The 15,585-nt window shown below is 36.3% G+C and overlaps 2 protein-coding genes across 2 annotated transcripts; both read right to left on the bottom strand.

Annotated features, from left to right (window-relative positions):
* Nucleotides 1-2,251: 2,251 nt before the first annotated feature.
* Nucleotides 2,252-4,831, bottom strand: LOC109187489 (pectinesterase-like). The gene is made up of 2 exons (XM_019337690.1): nt 3,697-4,831; nt 2,252-3,014 (listed from the first exon to the last, which is right to left on the bottom strand). Exons 1-2 carry the CDS (start codon nt 4,766-4,768, stop codon nt 2,323-2,325), a joined length of 1,764 nt encoding a protein of 587 aa, XP_019193235.1. The 5' UTR covers nt 4,769-4,831; the 3' UTR covers nt 2,252-2,322.
* Nucleotides 4,832-10,160: 5,329 nt separating this feature from the next.
* Nucleotides 10,161-12,253, bottom strand: LOC109187496 (RING-H2 finger protein ATL3-like). The gene is made up of 2 exons (XM_019337697.1): nt 11,953-12,253; nt 10,161-11,485 (listed from the first exon to the last, which is right to left on the bottom strand). The coding sequence occupies exon 2, from the start codon at nt 11,382-11,384 to the stop codon at nt 10,524-10,526; it is 861 nt and encodes a 286-aa protein (XP_019193242.1). The 5' UTR covers nt 11,385-11,485; nt 11,953-12,253; the 3' UTR covers nt 10,161-10,523.
* Nucleotides 12,254-15,585: the final 3,332 nt, after the last annotated feature.

The raw sequence follows: 15,585 nt of genomic DNA, 5'->3' as shown, positions 1-15,585 counted from the left end.
ATAAAAATAATAAACACTTCTCCTCAATAAATCTAAGTTTCACTATCAATTTTCTTGTTTTTTTACCGATTGTGTGGGCTACCGTCAATTACACAAGTCATAAAACCAACATATCCAGTATTAATAAGATGATGCAGATCTCTTCATATTTTGTCTGAAAATTTTACTAGATGCAAATAAAATTACTCTTTAAAATTAAACTCGTCAAATTTTGGTCGAACTTTGCGTGATTAAAGGTGTTGAACTCCTTTTAAGCTTTTTTTTTTTTTTTGGTAATTATTTAGAAAGTGAAAAGAAATGTTTAAATTAAAATAGTACAGTTTAGGAAATAGTAAGATTGCTTGATTGGGAAGCATTAATAGCTGCGGTGTGCAACCATACCATGTTGTACTGGGAATCTAGTCTGCGCTGTTGCGATTTTCAGACAAATGGAGAAACAAGCGGGACCGCGTACAGCCGGCACGGCAATATAATAATATATCGCACTTTTGGAAGAATATAATAATATGGCAGACCGAATTTTGGGTTTAAACAAACCTTTGTCCCAGGAATCATAATCACGGCGTGTTTAAGACACCGGACATGTCATTAAATCGTTTTCCGGAACCTTGAAAACTTTGATTACGTTTCCTTTCTCGAAAAGGTTGAATTTCTAATCCGAACAGAGTATTTAAAAGGATATAAATCACGATAATTTAATAGATGAGCAAACAATGTCAAATACTTACAAAAAATCTGTCCACTTTGAACGTAATTTTTCAACTGTCGTCGTTGAAGTTCAAACATTGATAATCTCTTCTTCAAAATACTGTTTATTGAACTATTAAACTGAGCCCGTACAGATTTTGATTACGTTTCCTGCTGGTTCAACACGAGTCGTAGCAGGAATGGGTTCCCTGGCCTCTCCATGTGAAAGGATTCTATCATCATTATCGATCCAGTTGACCATTTGGTTTGCGCGTATGGTTACGTTGGATTTATGGCATTCACAATCTGCTGCCGGCTAATATAACTTGTTAGTTAGGAATAAATATGAATTTTGTTAGGAGCTAGCAATAATCAGTATGTCCTTTCTAAGGTGTACATACAAATTAATTAAACATTGAATACCTATGAGCCACGGCCATATCATTAGGAAACTAAATTCAAAAAATGAATTGATTGGTTACCGAATATTCTACCAATCTAATAACTGAATCACTTAACCAGAATGAGAATCCAAATTAACTAAGAATAATCACAAGTGACAAGACTCCTCTTCTTAAGAGCATTAAAAGTTAAAACCCAATGGTTTTTTGCATCTTTTATTTTTGAGAAAATATGCTCATTTGGTAGTTTTGTTATCAATTCGCTAATTAATTATTGGGAGCAAGTGGATTTGTTTACGGGGTTTATTGACCCACAGCATCATGGTTTGCCGATTTCTACCACTCCATGTGAAAGATAAGATCAAAAGCAGCCACGCGTACCGATAATCGCGCCGTTTTGTCATCATCGTATTTTAAGCAATTCAACATTTAAAAAAAAAAAAAATTAACTCCACACAATACCAAACATTTTCCCCTTTAAATCCGTAAATTATTGTCCATATTATAAAGTACTGATGATTGACAAAATATCTATTTTGTTCTAAAAAAATAATATATTTTAATATACTAAAAATTATTTTTAATTATATTGAAGATTTTAAAAAAATTATTTTTAATATAGTGAATATTATTTTTGAAATATTATTTTAATATATTAAATATTCATTTTTTTTTATATACCAGTTAAAATTAACTTCAAATAGACTAAAAATAAATATTTATTCATAATCCACCTTCAATATGAATGGTAATTCAAAGTGTAATTTACAATTGAGTAGTGCTATATATACCTCCTATTTTTTTTTTCTCTCTCATCCATCCCTATGAAATGGTAAGATCTAATTGGAGCATTTTCCTTTGCAATTTACAAAGGACAAACAACAGTTATTGCGTGGACCGTGGTCCACAAATCTGAGTGGACCACGGTAAAAATGACGTCGTTTCGCGTAATTTTTTTTAAATTTTTTTTACGCGACCCCCCTACAAAATACATTTTTATATTTCATAATGTACATTATTTTAATTCATAAAACATTATCTTACCACATAAGTTTCATTTTTCTAACACATACAATATATTATTCTAACTCATAAAATTCAACGTCTTTTTGAACCGTGATTCACAAAGCTGTGTGGAGCACGATCCACAATTATTTGCCATGGACGAGAAAACTAAACTATGTTTTATTGGCTGTCGCCACTGCAGGCTGACCCAATACTAAACAGACTGGCATTAAAGGCCCAAAGAGAATGGGAACCCGGTTCCCCTCAACCAGTTACCGCCGGCTATGAACGCACCGGGGGTGTAGGATGCGGCCTCTGCGGAGCTGGTGATGACTTTAAATCCTTTCCAATTAACTCTCCTAGATGTGCCAGCTCCGGCGCCGGTGTTCCTGTATTCTCGGTACACTAATGTATTGAGGGCGAAATTTCCGTCCCATATATGCCAGCCGGCGGGGTCAATCACGTCGGTGATTGAACTCTGCATAACAACGGTTCTAGAGTATTCCTTCCATGGTCGGCCTAGGAACGTCGGGAACTGCTTCTGGACCGGCTTCAGGTCGGAAGTGGCTCCGATCCTGGACTTCTGAATCACGATTCCGGTGTTTTGGTTTGGGTCCGTTCTCCCCTGGGCCGTGACCATATTCTTTTGCCTCGACCCGGGGCGGCGGGCGTGGATGTCACAATCTTGGAGAACCACCGCGGAATTGCCGAAGATAAAGTCGATCGTGCCGGCGATGTAGCAGTTGACGAAGAATTGACGGTTGGAGTGAACATAGAGGGAGTCTTGGTACGCGATCACGCCACATCGGTAGAACGCCGACTGATCTGAGCCAACTCGGAGCGCCACCGCCTGGTGCTTCGCTGGCCCCGCTGAGTTCTGGAAAGTTATGTCCCGGGCCAAGAATCCAGCCCCCACCACGGCTGTTACAGACAGCGAAACACGACAAACAAAGAAGATTAAGGATGGTCCCACCGTTCAAAATCACAGTACAGTCTCCAACCACAAACGCACAAGTGTCCAAAACGGACAACACAATAATAAACCGAAATAATAATTCCTACACGTTTTCCTTAAGGTTGGGGTTCAACCTTTTGGAAGAATAATTCCTACATGTTTTGATCCATGTTCTTAAAGTTATAATGCTAAATTATTCTATCACAAAAATTAATGACATAAAATGTTATAGTAACCCATGTAGTCCATGCTAAGACTAATTTGAGACTTCTGATTTACAAGAAAGTTTACTAGTCAGAAAAACATCGCAATAAATTAAATTAGTTTAAATTGTTCACAATTTATTTACTTAATCTAGAAGGTCAATTTGGTCAAATTAATTTGACGAACTAGACCAAGTTAATAACCTAACTAACTCTACTGGTTCCCATCTCTTTAACTGACCTTTTATGAGTGAGTATAATCGGACAATAACATTCTCCCTATTTTGTTTAATCCTTACACGTGGCTATGTGAACTCCGATCCTTTATTTAGTTTCTAAATATAGAATAATTTCAAAATTTTTACAAAAATGTATTTTCCATTGTTTTCTATTTATATTATTTATGCGAGGAATGGATAATGTAACTAGAAGCAGATAAGCTTACCGACGGTGGCAGAATTGAAGGTGGTGCTGCCGTCGACGACATTACGATTTGCGGTGATGATGGTGTTTGATCTTCCATCTCCGATGAACATTAAGTTCGTCTTCCTACTCGGAACATCTACATTCTCCCTATATGCCCCTGCCTTAATCCTTATCACGTACCTTCTACTACTCCTCTCCGGCGCCTTCGCCACCGCCTCCGACACCGTCCTGTAGTTTCCGCTGCCGTCCGCCGCCACCACAACGTCCGGTTTCACGTTCGACGACTGCAGCAGTTTTCTGTCCCCTGCCGACAACCACTCCGGCCACTCCACACCGTCATTATCGTCTTCTTTCAGATTTCTGTTGGTATTAGTAGTCCCAGAAAGCTTTTTCTGGTTTTCAATGTCGGTGTCGGTCATGTTCTTGATCATTGCGAGGGCGTTGCTGCACATTTTCTCCACGTGCTCTTGGCCGTCGATTAGGGCGTCTCTCACGTGCTTATCGGCGGTGTCGTGGGAGAATCCGTCGAGGCAGGTTTCCTGGTTGGTAATGGCGGAGCTGACCAGGGTTTTGAGGTCGTCGGCGTGGCGTATTAGAGATTTCTTCGTCGGGTACTGTTCCAGATCCTCGACGGCGGCGTGGAGCTCGTCGAGGGTCTCGTCCACCATCTCCACGCAGTCTTGCAGCGCCGTCTTCTCGCGTTTTGTCAGGTTTTTCCCGGCCTTGATTAGCTTCTTTATGGCCGCGGAGTTCTGCTCCACGGCGGCGATTGTGATGTTCAGAGATAGCTCGATGACGTCCTTTTGGCTCGACAGTTTCTTGCCGGCGCCGTTGGCTATGGCGGAGAAGCATAGTTCCGGGTAGAGAGTGCTGCTGCATGAAGACTTAACAATGGCGTGGGCTTCGGAGGAAAGTGCTTGAACATCAGCGCCGTCGCCGGAGTTGTTTTTGATGGATTTAACTCCGGTTACAACTCCGACCACCGCAGCTACGAGGAGAACTGATGCGAAGAGCGCTAGGAATATTTTCTTCTTTCTCCTGGGTTCGCCGGAAAGTGACACTCCGGCGAAGAATTCTTTAATAGTCTGCATTTGGATAATTTGGGAACCTTATCTTTAGAGAATATAATATTATATTATTCTTGTGAATATGTATGCAATGTTTAATTTGATGCCAATATACTAGTATTAATAGGCAAAAGAAAAAAACTAAAAAAACTTTACAAATCGCATTGCTGTTGTAATAATTATTTATCCAAGTAAATATGTAATATATTATTCCGACAAACAAAAAAAAAAAGATTTTTTTCTTTAAATATTGAGTCTTACATTTTAATATTGTCATATTCTTACCGGACATATTATATAAAAATTTTTAAAATATCAACACTACACAATACAAAATACATGCCTAGTTATATTTCGTATTGTGAGAATATTTGTCCTCACAATATTATGATTCAATACAGTATGTATAAATCAATACCTTAGTTTTTCCCCTAAAAAATTAAAAATATAATAAAATTTTCCCCTAAATCAAATTTTTATTTTGATATGTGAATGTGGTCAAGTAATTTTAATGAGTGTACGTAGGGCTGGTGAGCAAGTGGGTACTAGTTACCGGTTAATTGGGTAGTTGCACTATTATTGAAGGAATTCAATTAGCCACGGTTTGCACATGCATGCAAGATTGGTCACTTTTTTTTTTTTTTTTTTTTTTTTAATTTTTAAATTTCAAAAAAAAAAGGTTAATTAACAAATTCCTTGGTGCCAAATACCTTGTGGTTTGATGGTTACTTTCTATAAGAAATGTCTCAGGTTCGAGTCATATCTCCTCAATCAAGGGTTGGCATAATTTGGTGTTGAGCAGATACTATAGTTAGAGTGTGCCCACACGAGAAGTTCGATCTGTTGATTCTTGGGTGACAGATTGGATATTGGAAATATAGTATTAAAAAAATATTAGGGGTTGGGCCGGGGTCTCTAGCATTGCTCAAAAATATTTGGATGAATCATAGTTGCACACTAAAGATTCGTTGATTGAGTTGATATGGCACTTTGTATTTGGTGCTACTCAAGTCGATTGTGTTGGCTAGATGATACTTATTATTGTATATGATAGTTGATTGGGTGCAATGGTAGTAGATGTGGCCTCTTTTATAATTGATTTATCAACCCCTATAACTAGGAATTAGAGTTGTGGGCAAATTCCTTGTGCGCAGTGGCATTTGTCCTTGTCTACTAACCCATTGAGTTACCGTGATTTACATCCTCCCACATGTTTTGTCGGATCGGAGTATGTGGGCCTTAGGGTTGAGGATTCAGCCTTTTGGGATAAGGAATTAGAGTTGTTTTATAACTTTGTCAAAATCTTCAATAAATTGGTAATGATAAATTATTTTTTACCCATTTAAAGACAAAAATTTTAACACCTCACCTTATTCTATCACTCAAAACTACACTCTGACCACAATTGCCATCCGATCCTATCCGAAACAATCTTAATATTTTTTTTTTCTTTTTCTTTTTTGGTTACAAAAGACACATAAAACGTGAAAACTGTGTGTGTGTGTGTTTTTTCCACGATTTTTTTTATTTTTATTTTTTCAAAATTGAGGATGTGCTGCTAAGCTTGGACGAGCCGAAAACCATGCATGTAATTAATGTGTTTGTTGTATATTATTGAAATAGCATAGTGGAGTGAAGCAAGTAGAAAAGAGCGCAATGAACGAAATAGGATATATAGATCACGTAAATGTATCATAACTTAGGGTTACATATAAATATGATACTTGTAACTTTAGATATATTATTATATATAATTAATAAAAGAACTGTTTCGCTCGTGTGAACACATGTAAATTTGTAAACCATATGAATCGTATGTTCTTTTGTTTTTGTTTTTGTTATTTTCTTGATTTCTTAATTTCGTTTTTCTCAGTATGATAGGCAGCTAACAACTCTGTTTAACTTTTATCCGATTTTAGCTTTTTATCAAATAATAATGTGCGTCATTGTTTATGATTGAACTCGACCAATATATATAGCATGCAGTCTTGGTCGAATTAGTTAAAAGTGGCATGCTTAGTTTAAAGTAAAACATGATGATAGAGACAACATAATATGCAAACATTAATAGTTATGAAACAATAATATTTGAAAATCTAGTTGTATTTTCGGAGTTGTTAATTGGCCTTGTTATGTCAATCATACTTATAGAGAAGTTAAATGTATTTAAATTTAATTTGATATTAAAGTGACAACACAAAATTAATTATATCTTATAATATAACGATAATTTAAATTAAATCGAGACAAAATAAGATTGTACTTCAAAATAGCAATCGTTATATCGTGAACCCGGATCCAATACACTTAATTCATGTTCATAATACATATATACATAAACACGATATAATGAATCAGAATTCTGTGCATTATATAACCAAAGACACATAAACATTTAATATAATACACAAAATTCATATTCATAATGCACAGAATTCAATCAATTCATGTTCATACTAACTCATGGGCCAAGAATAGCAATTCATCCCATCGAATAAATAGAAAAATAAAGCCTACCAATTTACATGGGCCTACTTTATTTTTATTGTACGTTATTCATTGCATTTTTTTTTTCTTTCATACAATAACCAATGATATTATTGATTTCGAATTTCGGCAGCACCAGTATAGGATTATGTTTAAAGTGTATAGATGTTTATGTGCATCGATATTTAGCTATGTTTGCTGAGTCATTGAATCACCGTAATTTATATTCTCTCAAATGCTTTGTCTGATCAGAATGTGAGATCTTTGAAATTTTGGATTAAACCTTTTGAGAAAAGAATTTGAATTATTACACTCTAGGACTGCCGGCAAAGTTACTTAGTGGAGTTCTAAATTTTGTGTCATTAAGGTTAAAAAAAAAAAAAAAAAAAAAAAAAACTGACAAGACAATGTGAAATGTCAGGAAATTGAGATCTCGATGACTGTCTGCATCACTACTAATTTACTAAAATTTCAGGCCACATATCTGCAATTCTGCCTGCAACCATAAAATTAACAATATAATCACAGCATCTTTCTTGACTTAACTGTAACAAAGCCAATGCATTTAAGTCAAAAAGTAGCCTTTGTAACCTGGAAAGATACCAACTGGAAAATTTCATGCACAAAAGTAACACTACAAAAGCAAGGCCAGCTAACAAATACCTTTGATTTACAAGAAAGTTCGCAACTAGTCTTATAACCATATAGTTGACAAAAGATCACAATAAGGTAAATCAGTCAAGGTTGTCATTTTTCTCTTCTGCAATGCACTGATCGATACAGCTGTAAAAAGGGGACTGGAAGAAGATGAAAGACATTTTGAAGTGAAACCTTAAAATATTCTGAGGTTTTCTGGGGAGAACAATATAATACACAACACGGCAGAAGATTTTTTTGTTTCACGTGGGTGCTCATACATATCACTTTGAAGAACTGATCCAGAAAGTCATAGTTACAACACAGCATAGTCAAAGGAGAGGATCCTGATCACATTACAACATTGGATCCCCCAAAACACTGCATATAAATCTCATTCCGCCATCCTTAAACACCTCAAAATTGAAAACAAACAAACCCTTCATCTTCTGAGCTTACCAGATCCCAAGATCACTACAGCAAAAAACCAGACATGAACTTCTTCCAGCGCCTGAGAAAGCTGGCAGCTTTCCTTCTCACCATGGCTCTTCTTCTGCAATTCTGGGCTTCCCAGACAGATGCAGGTCGGGTCCTCTTGAATAAAGCTCATTCATCATCTCCAGGAACCATGGCTTCTTCTTCTTCTTCTTCTTCAGAAACTCTGAAAGGTGGCGAAGAACCTGCAGCATTCAAGAATGTCGACTCCAGTTTGCGGAAGATACCTCCCACCAGATCTAATCCCACACAGAACAAGTAAGTTCTGAATCCCAAATGTTCAGAGCTTACGAACTACACAGCATAACCTGCATGCAGTTTACTCAAACTTTAACTTCCTATGTTCAGGTCTCGTCCTCCTCCGTAATCCATACTCCATTCTGGGAAGCATCCAAGCTAAGGGTGTTCTTTGTTAGTTCAGTTTTGTTTAGTCTTACGTTGTAACTTGTAAGAGTAGGCTTTGTGTTCTTAGAGTCGCAGCAAAAGTTGTCTGAAACCTTGCTGTGATCGAGCTTCAGCTTCTTAGTTTTCAGATGTGAATATTGTAACTTAATTTGTAAGGTATCAGTTTTGTATCAAAGTCTCATCTTCACAAACTTGTGTGCAGTTTGTCAAAAATTTTCAAAATTATGTTGTAGCTGGTAAGCAGACTGTGGTTGCATTCTTATAAATTGTGTCATGTAAAAAAAGAAAAAAAAAAAAAAAAACACTAGGTCTTTTACATAATAAGAATCAAATCATGGAGGTGCAAATTTCTATAAAAATAATGTTACAACTCCACAGGGCAACACCAACAGAGTTGGTCGGACTGTTGGCACCTATGCTGGTTTACCTCCTTGTGGTCAGTTGAAATAGGAGTAGCAAAATCTAAACTAATGATATGGCCATGTTCTTTCTTGGAATACGGTCCAAATTGGAGTAGCAAAATCTAAACTAACGATATGGCCATGTTCTTTCTTGGAATAAGGTCCAAATTGACCACTGAACGTAACCTAAAAGTGTAATTAGGCAAAAAAAAAAGTGCAATTGGGCCACTAAACACCCCAAATATATGCAATTTCACATGATAGCAGGTTAACACCCATCCACGTAAGTAGGCAACCGGAAGAAATGGATGTTAACCTGCTATCAAGTGAAATTGCATATATTTGGGGTGTTTAGTGGCCCAATTGCACTTTCAGTTTACATTCAATGGTCCATTTGGACCTTATTCCTTCTTTCTTTGTCATATCCTATTTTCAAACACTTTAAAGCAATTAAAGAATCAAGACAGCATCACCAGTTTCAGCTTGAGTTAAGCAATTGCCAACTACTTATGCTGGTTTGATTGCAAATTATATTAATCAGGTCCAAATGAATATCATACCTGATAACTTGCAAAGTTTAGCAGCCTAATATTCTAATTGCTCAACATATTAAAATGCAAATGGAACAAGATTCTGGAATCAAAATATCAAACATGCCATCAATAATGGTCAACATATCCACTCTATCCAAAGTTCAATCCCTTCAGTGGCTTCAGATTATTAATCTATCATTTCCCCCACACAGCTTTCTTGATTCTTGACTCAACAACTCACAAGGGTGTATCTTAAATGGAAGCAACTTCCACCATAAAGACAATTGCAGACTAAATGAAAATCATGAGATCGAGAAATCTCGTATGCCTGTGATGTTTTTTTAATAAGCATTAATGTTCTTTCATACGTGTAACAGGGTACAAGATCAAGAACTCTTGTGAGTGTGATGTTTTAGATACGCATAAGATGCTCTTTCATACGTGTAACAGGGAATGAGATCAAGAAATCTCATATGCATATGATGTTTTAGATAAGCATAAGATGTTTTTTTTTTTTCATGTGTAACGGTGCTGAGAATACACGAGATTTCACATTAACATAAGATAATCTATAACACTCTTCTGTAGGAGAGGGGGGATTGCCTCCATCCTCAACAGAGAAGCCAACTACGATAAACAAGTTCTATACAGGATGCAGTAATCAAAGTTGTAGTTTTGATCTTCTGCATCAAGAATCAAAGAACAGACAACAAATGAGCATAACGGATACGCTCATTTCATCTCGGGATGTGACCTTAAATCCCGAAACCATATCCTTCTATGCATTGGTTTGCCTTTTGGCTTTTGCATACCACGCAAGTATTAGCTTTGGCTTCTCGAGCCTTGTTCTACATCAACAATAGCACAAGGACTACGAGGACTGACCCTTTTTTCCCTGCTCAAGAGCCTCTTCAACGACCTCAATCTCGTCGTCATAGGAGATTTCTGTTCCTGATCGTCTTCGCCAACAATCTGCCTAGGAATATCGATAACCAACATCCCCTCGGGGATTGATGCAGCTCCTCGGGCTGCTGAGGACGAGGACGATGATGATGATTGAGCAGAAATCGGGCCTTGTTGAGGCTCCTCCAAGCCAATCCCCAAGGTACTAACTCGAGTCTCGTCTCCCCAGAACAACACATTCGTGGGGAAATTAGGCGTTTCACCAGAAACCGACGAGCCCTCCTCTGGTGTTGATTCTGGTGGGGTTGTGGGATTGGAAATCGGGTTTCGACATAGAGGGCAAGTGGAATGGGATTGAAACCACATATCAATGCACTCCACATGAAAACCATGGTTGCATTTGGGCAAAAGCCTTGCCTTTTCACCCTCAGAAACCTCACACAAACAAACTGCACATTCCAACCCATCTTTGAACTCTTTGGGGCTAACTTCAACTACTGGTATGGTTTTCAGCACCGAGGGGTCAAGCCCACGGCGGAGGGCGGCGGCGGCAGTAACTTCTTGATACCCGGCGGCGAAATCGAACCGCCGCCTCCTCGTGGTGGCGCCGCCATTGCTCTCCGAGCGGCGGTACCAGAACCACTTGGCATAAAGGTGGAGGACGAACACAATTATCACCACTAAGAAGAGGCAAATGATGGCCGCCACCATGATCTTCCCTGTCAGCTCCACCACACTCGAGTCATCTAGCTTGCCACTGATATGTGAAGCATCCCCCATTTCCAGATTAAAAAGGTGAAATCTTTGAGATTCCCAAACGTATATATGGAAAACCCAAGGTGGGATTCCCCTTCAGATCTTCAAATTCTTCAGCTTGAGATCTGGAGATTCCAGAGAGATGTCACTTTTTCAATCAAAACCCAGAAAACAAAAAGGGTAACAGCAAAACCCAGGATTCAAAATGACAGAATTGTGAAAGCTCCTAGTAAAACACCAAATATTTTGGCCTAAATTCTCTCTGAAACCTTGCTAAAACCTTAGGGTATATGAAGAAGATCAAAATTGGAGACTAAACAAGAAAAGCTCAGAATGAAAGAGACAGTTGCAGGGAAAGGGGCACGCACACGCAAAGATATGACTGAAATGAGAAGATAAATGCAGTCAGAGATGAAGAGAGCCGCCAAAAGAGTCCGCCCTTTAAAGCAGGCGGCTTCAATGGCTGCGACCCAAACCAGAAATTTTTAAACAATTCCAGTTTTCAGGAGGCTTCTCCTATGGTTTGACTGGACTGGTGAATGAAAAAGATCGGAGCTTTGAAAAATCGAAGTTAGTTACAGCAAGAAGATACCTTTGACCCTGTCTTTGGATTGGATTGGGAGACCATAAATTTGTAAGTATTCAACATTTCAACTTGATCTTTGCATTCATCCTACGCTGCAAACAGTAACGAGGATTGTGGAAGAAGAATGGAAGATTCTCCGGTATATCAGTTATAGTGAACCGAATTGACCTTTTGAATATTGCAGAAGAGGTTGTGGTTAACTGACAGGGAATACGAATCTTTTAACTTCCTGGGTGGGATGAAATTGGAGGATTGATTCCACCTGCGCAGGTTTTGCGTGTCTATCCTCTGCGTTCATACGTTGTATCGTGGCATATAATTCACAGGATAACTTGGTCCCCATTTGGGCGTTTTTAATATGTTTTTAAATGTGTTCTTTATAGGTGTTGTTGATGAGATCCTCACACTACATAGAGTGAATGATGATAAATCATTTGCTTTTTAATATCATTTTTTTAATCAATTAGATCAAATTTTTGTAAAGTTTGGCTTCAAAACGACTTTTTCGATATCGGATACTTTATAAGGTTATAACTTTTTTCCGTTCGTTGGGTATTGTTTAATATGTTTGTAAGACTGTAAGAGTAATTTCTTGATTATAATGTACTCTTATCTGCATATAGAAAAGTTGTGATTTTCGTTCAATAAAAAATGATCGAAAATTTAAATTTTACATTTGAAATTTTGATCACGACTATTTTGTACGGTATGTTTGGAAAGATTCAGACTTAACAATGATCTTATTTGGTGAGAAGTATGTGATTTTTCAAGTGCCAGCTTATTGATTGATTCGTATTCAAGAGATACAGATAGCTAAACTTTGTCAATTTGTTCTTGAACATCACGTGATTTCTATAACATCATTTCTCATCAATCAAACATTTTGAGTGAAAATCGGAATTCAACCGCTTTTGAAAAATGCAAGACTGGGTATTGATTCTCAACGGAATATGCAAAATTTTAGCAATACAAGTTTCTAAATTTTTGTCTTTTTTTTTTTTTAATAACACGCAATTTCTAAAATGTCATTTATTATCGATCAAAGAATACGATACGTGTCCTTCACCAATCACCGGAGAGATCTAAAGTTCCTTCACCAACCACCGGATAGTGTTTGCCAACTTGTCTATGGTGATTTCATGATGAGCATCTCGAAGGCTCGAAGAATTGTCACGTCTGCATAGACGGACAGCTAGAGTCCCTCCTCCTTTTCTTTCATACACAAGACAATACTGAAAAGATAGTTTGTAATTAATACTACAAATAATTACAATTTATTACTTAAACAAAGGCAATAAATATTTTCACAAATAAGGAGCGTTTTCTATAAATGAAATGTTTGTATTTTGGATGATTAAAGGTTTTAGAAGGAAATATGATTCAAAATTATGTCCCCTCCGATCCAAAAGGATTTGAACTTGACTTTAAAGATATTTAATTAATAGAGTTTAATGATTTGGTTGGCAAAGGCTAATGCGGATATCACCTAAATTTGACAATTATTTGACATTCTTGTCCAAGGTAACCCAACCCCTTTTTCATCACGCGCTTGATTTTGCTGGACACAAAATCAATAAAAATAACACTTTCACTCTCTATCAAGCACCTTATACTCAGATAACATATAGTAACATCTCCTATATGAAAAGTCATGAGATTGAGCCTTAGTAGAGGCGTTGTTGATTATGAGAGAGAGGATTTATGGTATCGGTTAGACCTGGTGTCTTTTGTATTGAATCCTACAACAGTTTATATTCACTTACATATATTTCAAGTTTCAATCAAATACTAATTGAAAAGTTCTCCAACCGTTTGATGATAATTTTAAGATGAAATAATCATACTATACAATACACACACACACGCAATTCTTTAAAGCTTAAGCTCCAGTCAAACACTAATTGAAGAGTTATTCTAACACTTGCTATACTCGAAACCTTGAGAATAATTAATCTTATTTACATTTTCACCTATGCAACACCCTTGGAAGCTTTTGAATATGAATGATTGAAGATACAAATTCAAATGTAATAGATTTTATATTTCTACAATTATTTCATCTCAAAATTTTAAGTGAAAGTGAATGGTTTTAAATGTCTTTTTGGTGGGACAAAAATATTTCAAAAGAATAAAAAAGGATGAGTAGTTTATCTACCCACCTACTTAATTTCTAATTTATTGGAAGGTGTAATTTGGACCATTTAGCTTATTTTGAGGCATTATAATATTGTAATAATTCATATCAAAACTTAATTATTTATAAACATTTTAATATTCAAATACACGTATTATTTCACAAATAATATACTTTTTTTTTGAAAGGAACAAATAATATACTTTATTTTCAAATAAATATTAAAGTTTAATAATGAGTTAACTTTAGCATAACTAATTATTGATATATTCCTAACATATTTTTTAAGCATTACCTAAAATGTAACCGAGTTGAGTAAAGTATAAATTGTCATATCTCAAAACTCGGCTCAGTTCAAAAATTTGAAGCTCGAATTTGACTAAAATTTATTTTTTTGAGCTCCGCTTGGTTGAGACTTGAGATTAAATTTTATATTCTTAATACAACATATTATAATAAAAAAATATTTTACAACTTGTTATAAACAAGAGTTGTTTGTTGTGACGAAGAAAACTGCAGTCACTCATGTGTAAATCATGTTCCCATGTAATAGTCCACAACCTACATATGAGATGTATATCAAAAGAGTGTTCGGCAACATATTCGATCAGAAAAGTGTTTGTAAGAATCAAACTTGTGATCTTTAATATGACGTTTGGTTGGCAAGAGGGAAAATGAATTGTAATTCAATGAAAAATGAATAAAGTTGGAATTCAAATTACATTGTGTTTGGTACGCAGGAATAAAATTGTTGGGAATGGAAATGTAAAGAGTGGTATAAATACTAAAATTCAATAGCAATTAGAGACATTTTTTAGCAACGATAAGATGTTCAATCAACATCGTGAACAGAGTTGGGGGAAAAAACAGAAGAGAAGTGGGAGTGCGGTGTGTGGATAATGTACATCATATCCCCAGTTTGGGCCGGCAGAGTACGATGATTTGGCACCGAAAGGAACATCTGCGCCGGTGACATGGGGGAAGATGGCCTGAAATTTAGGCCTAAAAGTCAAATACGTATAAAGAATTGTTTCTTTCATGGAAAAAAGAAAGACTGTAAATGTGGTTCCAAATGAGACTATAATCAAGATATAACTGAATTAGTTGTAAATTGTGAGATTTAAAACTAGTGTAGTAAGAAAAGATAGGTCGGGAGATGATTTATATGGGATTTAACTTGTCAATGACTTTGTGGTATAGTGGTAAGAAGGACTCTTCCAAATGAGAGGTCATAAGTTTGAGCTCTAGTGGAAACGGTATTTACTTTTTGTGTTTCGGTAGATTGAGAAATTAATTATGAACATATAATATGCCGTACATTGTAACAGAGTTAGGAGTATAAAAAAGTAATATTAATATGAGTAAATACCCAAAATGGTCCATCGACTATAGTTAAATTCACAAATTGGTCCTCGACTTTCAATTTTAACCAATTAAGTCCTTACCTTTGTAATTTTAACAAATTTGGTCCTTTGTCTATTTGACCATTTGTTGACTGTGATTTT

The sequence above is a fragment of the Ipomoea nil genome, unplaced genomic scaffold (assembly GCF_001879475.1).
Source record: "Ipomoea nil cultivar Tokyo-kokei standard unplaced genomic scaffold, Asagao_1.1 scaffold1421, whole genome shotgun sequence".
NCBI lineage: Eukaryota > Viridiplantae > Streptophyta > Magnoliopsida > Solanales > Convolvulaceae > Ipomoea > Ipomoea nil.
Note: the sequence above shows the minus strand (reverse complement) of the source record. Positions and strands in the feature narration are given on the sequence as shown.

Coding starts and splice junctions, on each gene's coding strand:
- LOC109187496 (XM_019337697.1), bottom strand. CDS start 11,384: ATGGGGGATGCTTCACATATCAGTGGCAAGCTAGATGACTCGAGTGTG.
- LOC109187489 (XM_019337690.1), bottom strand. CDS start 4,768: ATGCAGACTATTAAAGAATTCTTCGCCGGAGTGTCACTTTCCGGCGAA. Junction 3,015..3,696: donor CTTCAATTCTGCCACCGTCG/GTAAGCTTATCT, acceptor TGTCTGTAACAG/CCGTGGTGGGGGCTGGATTC.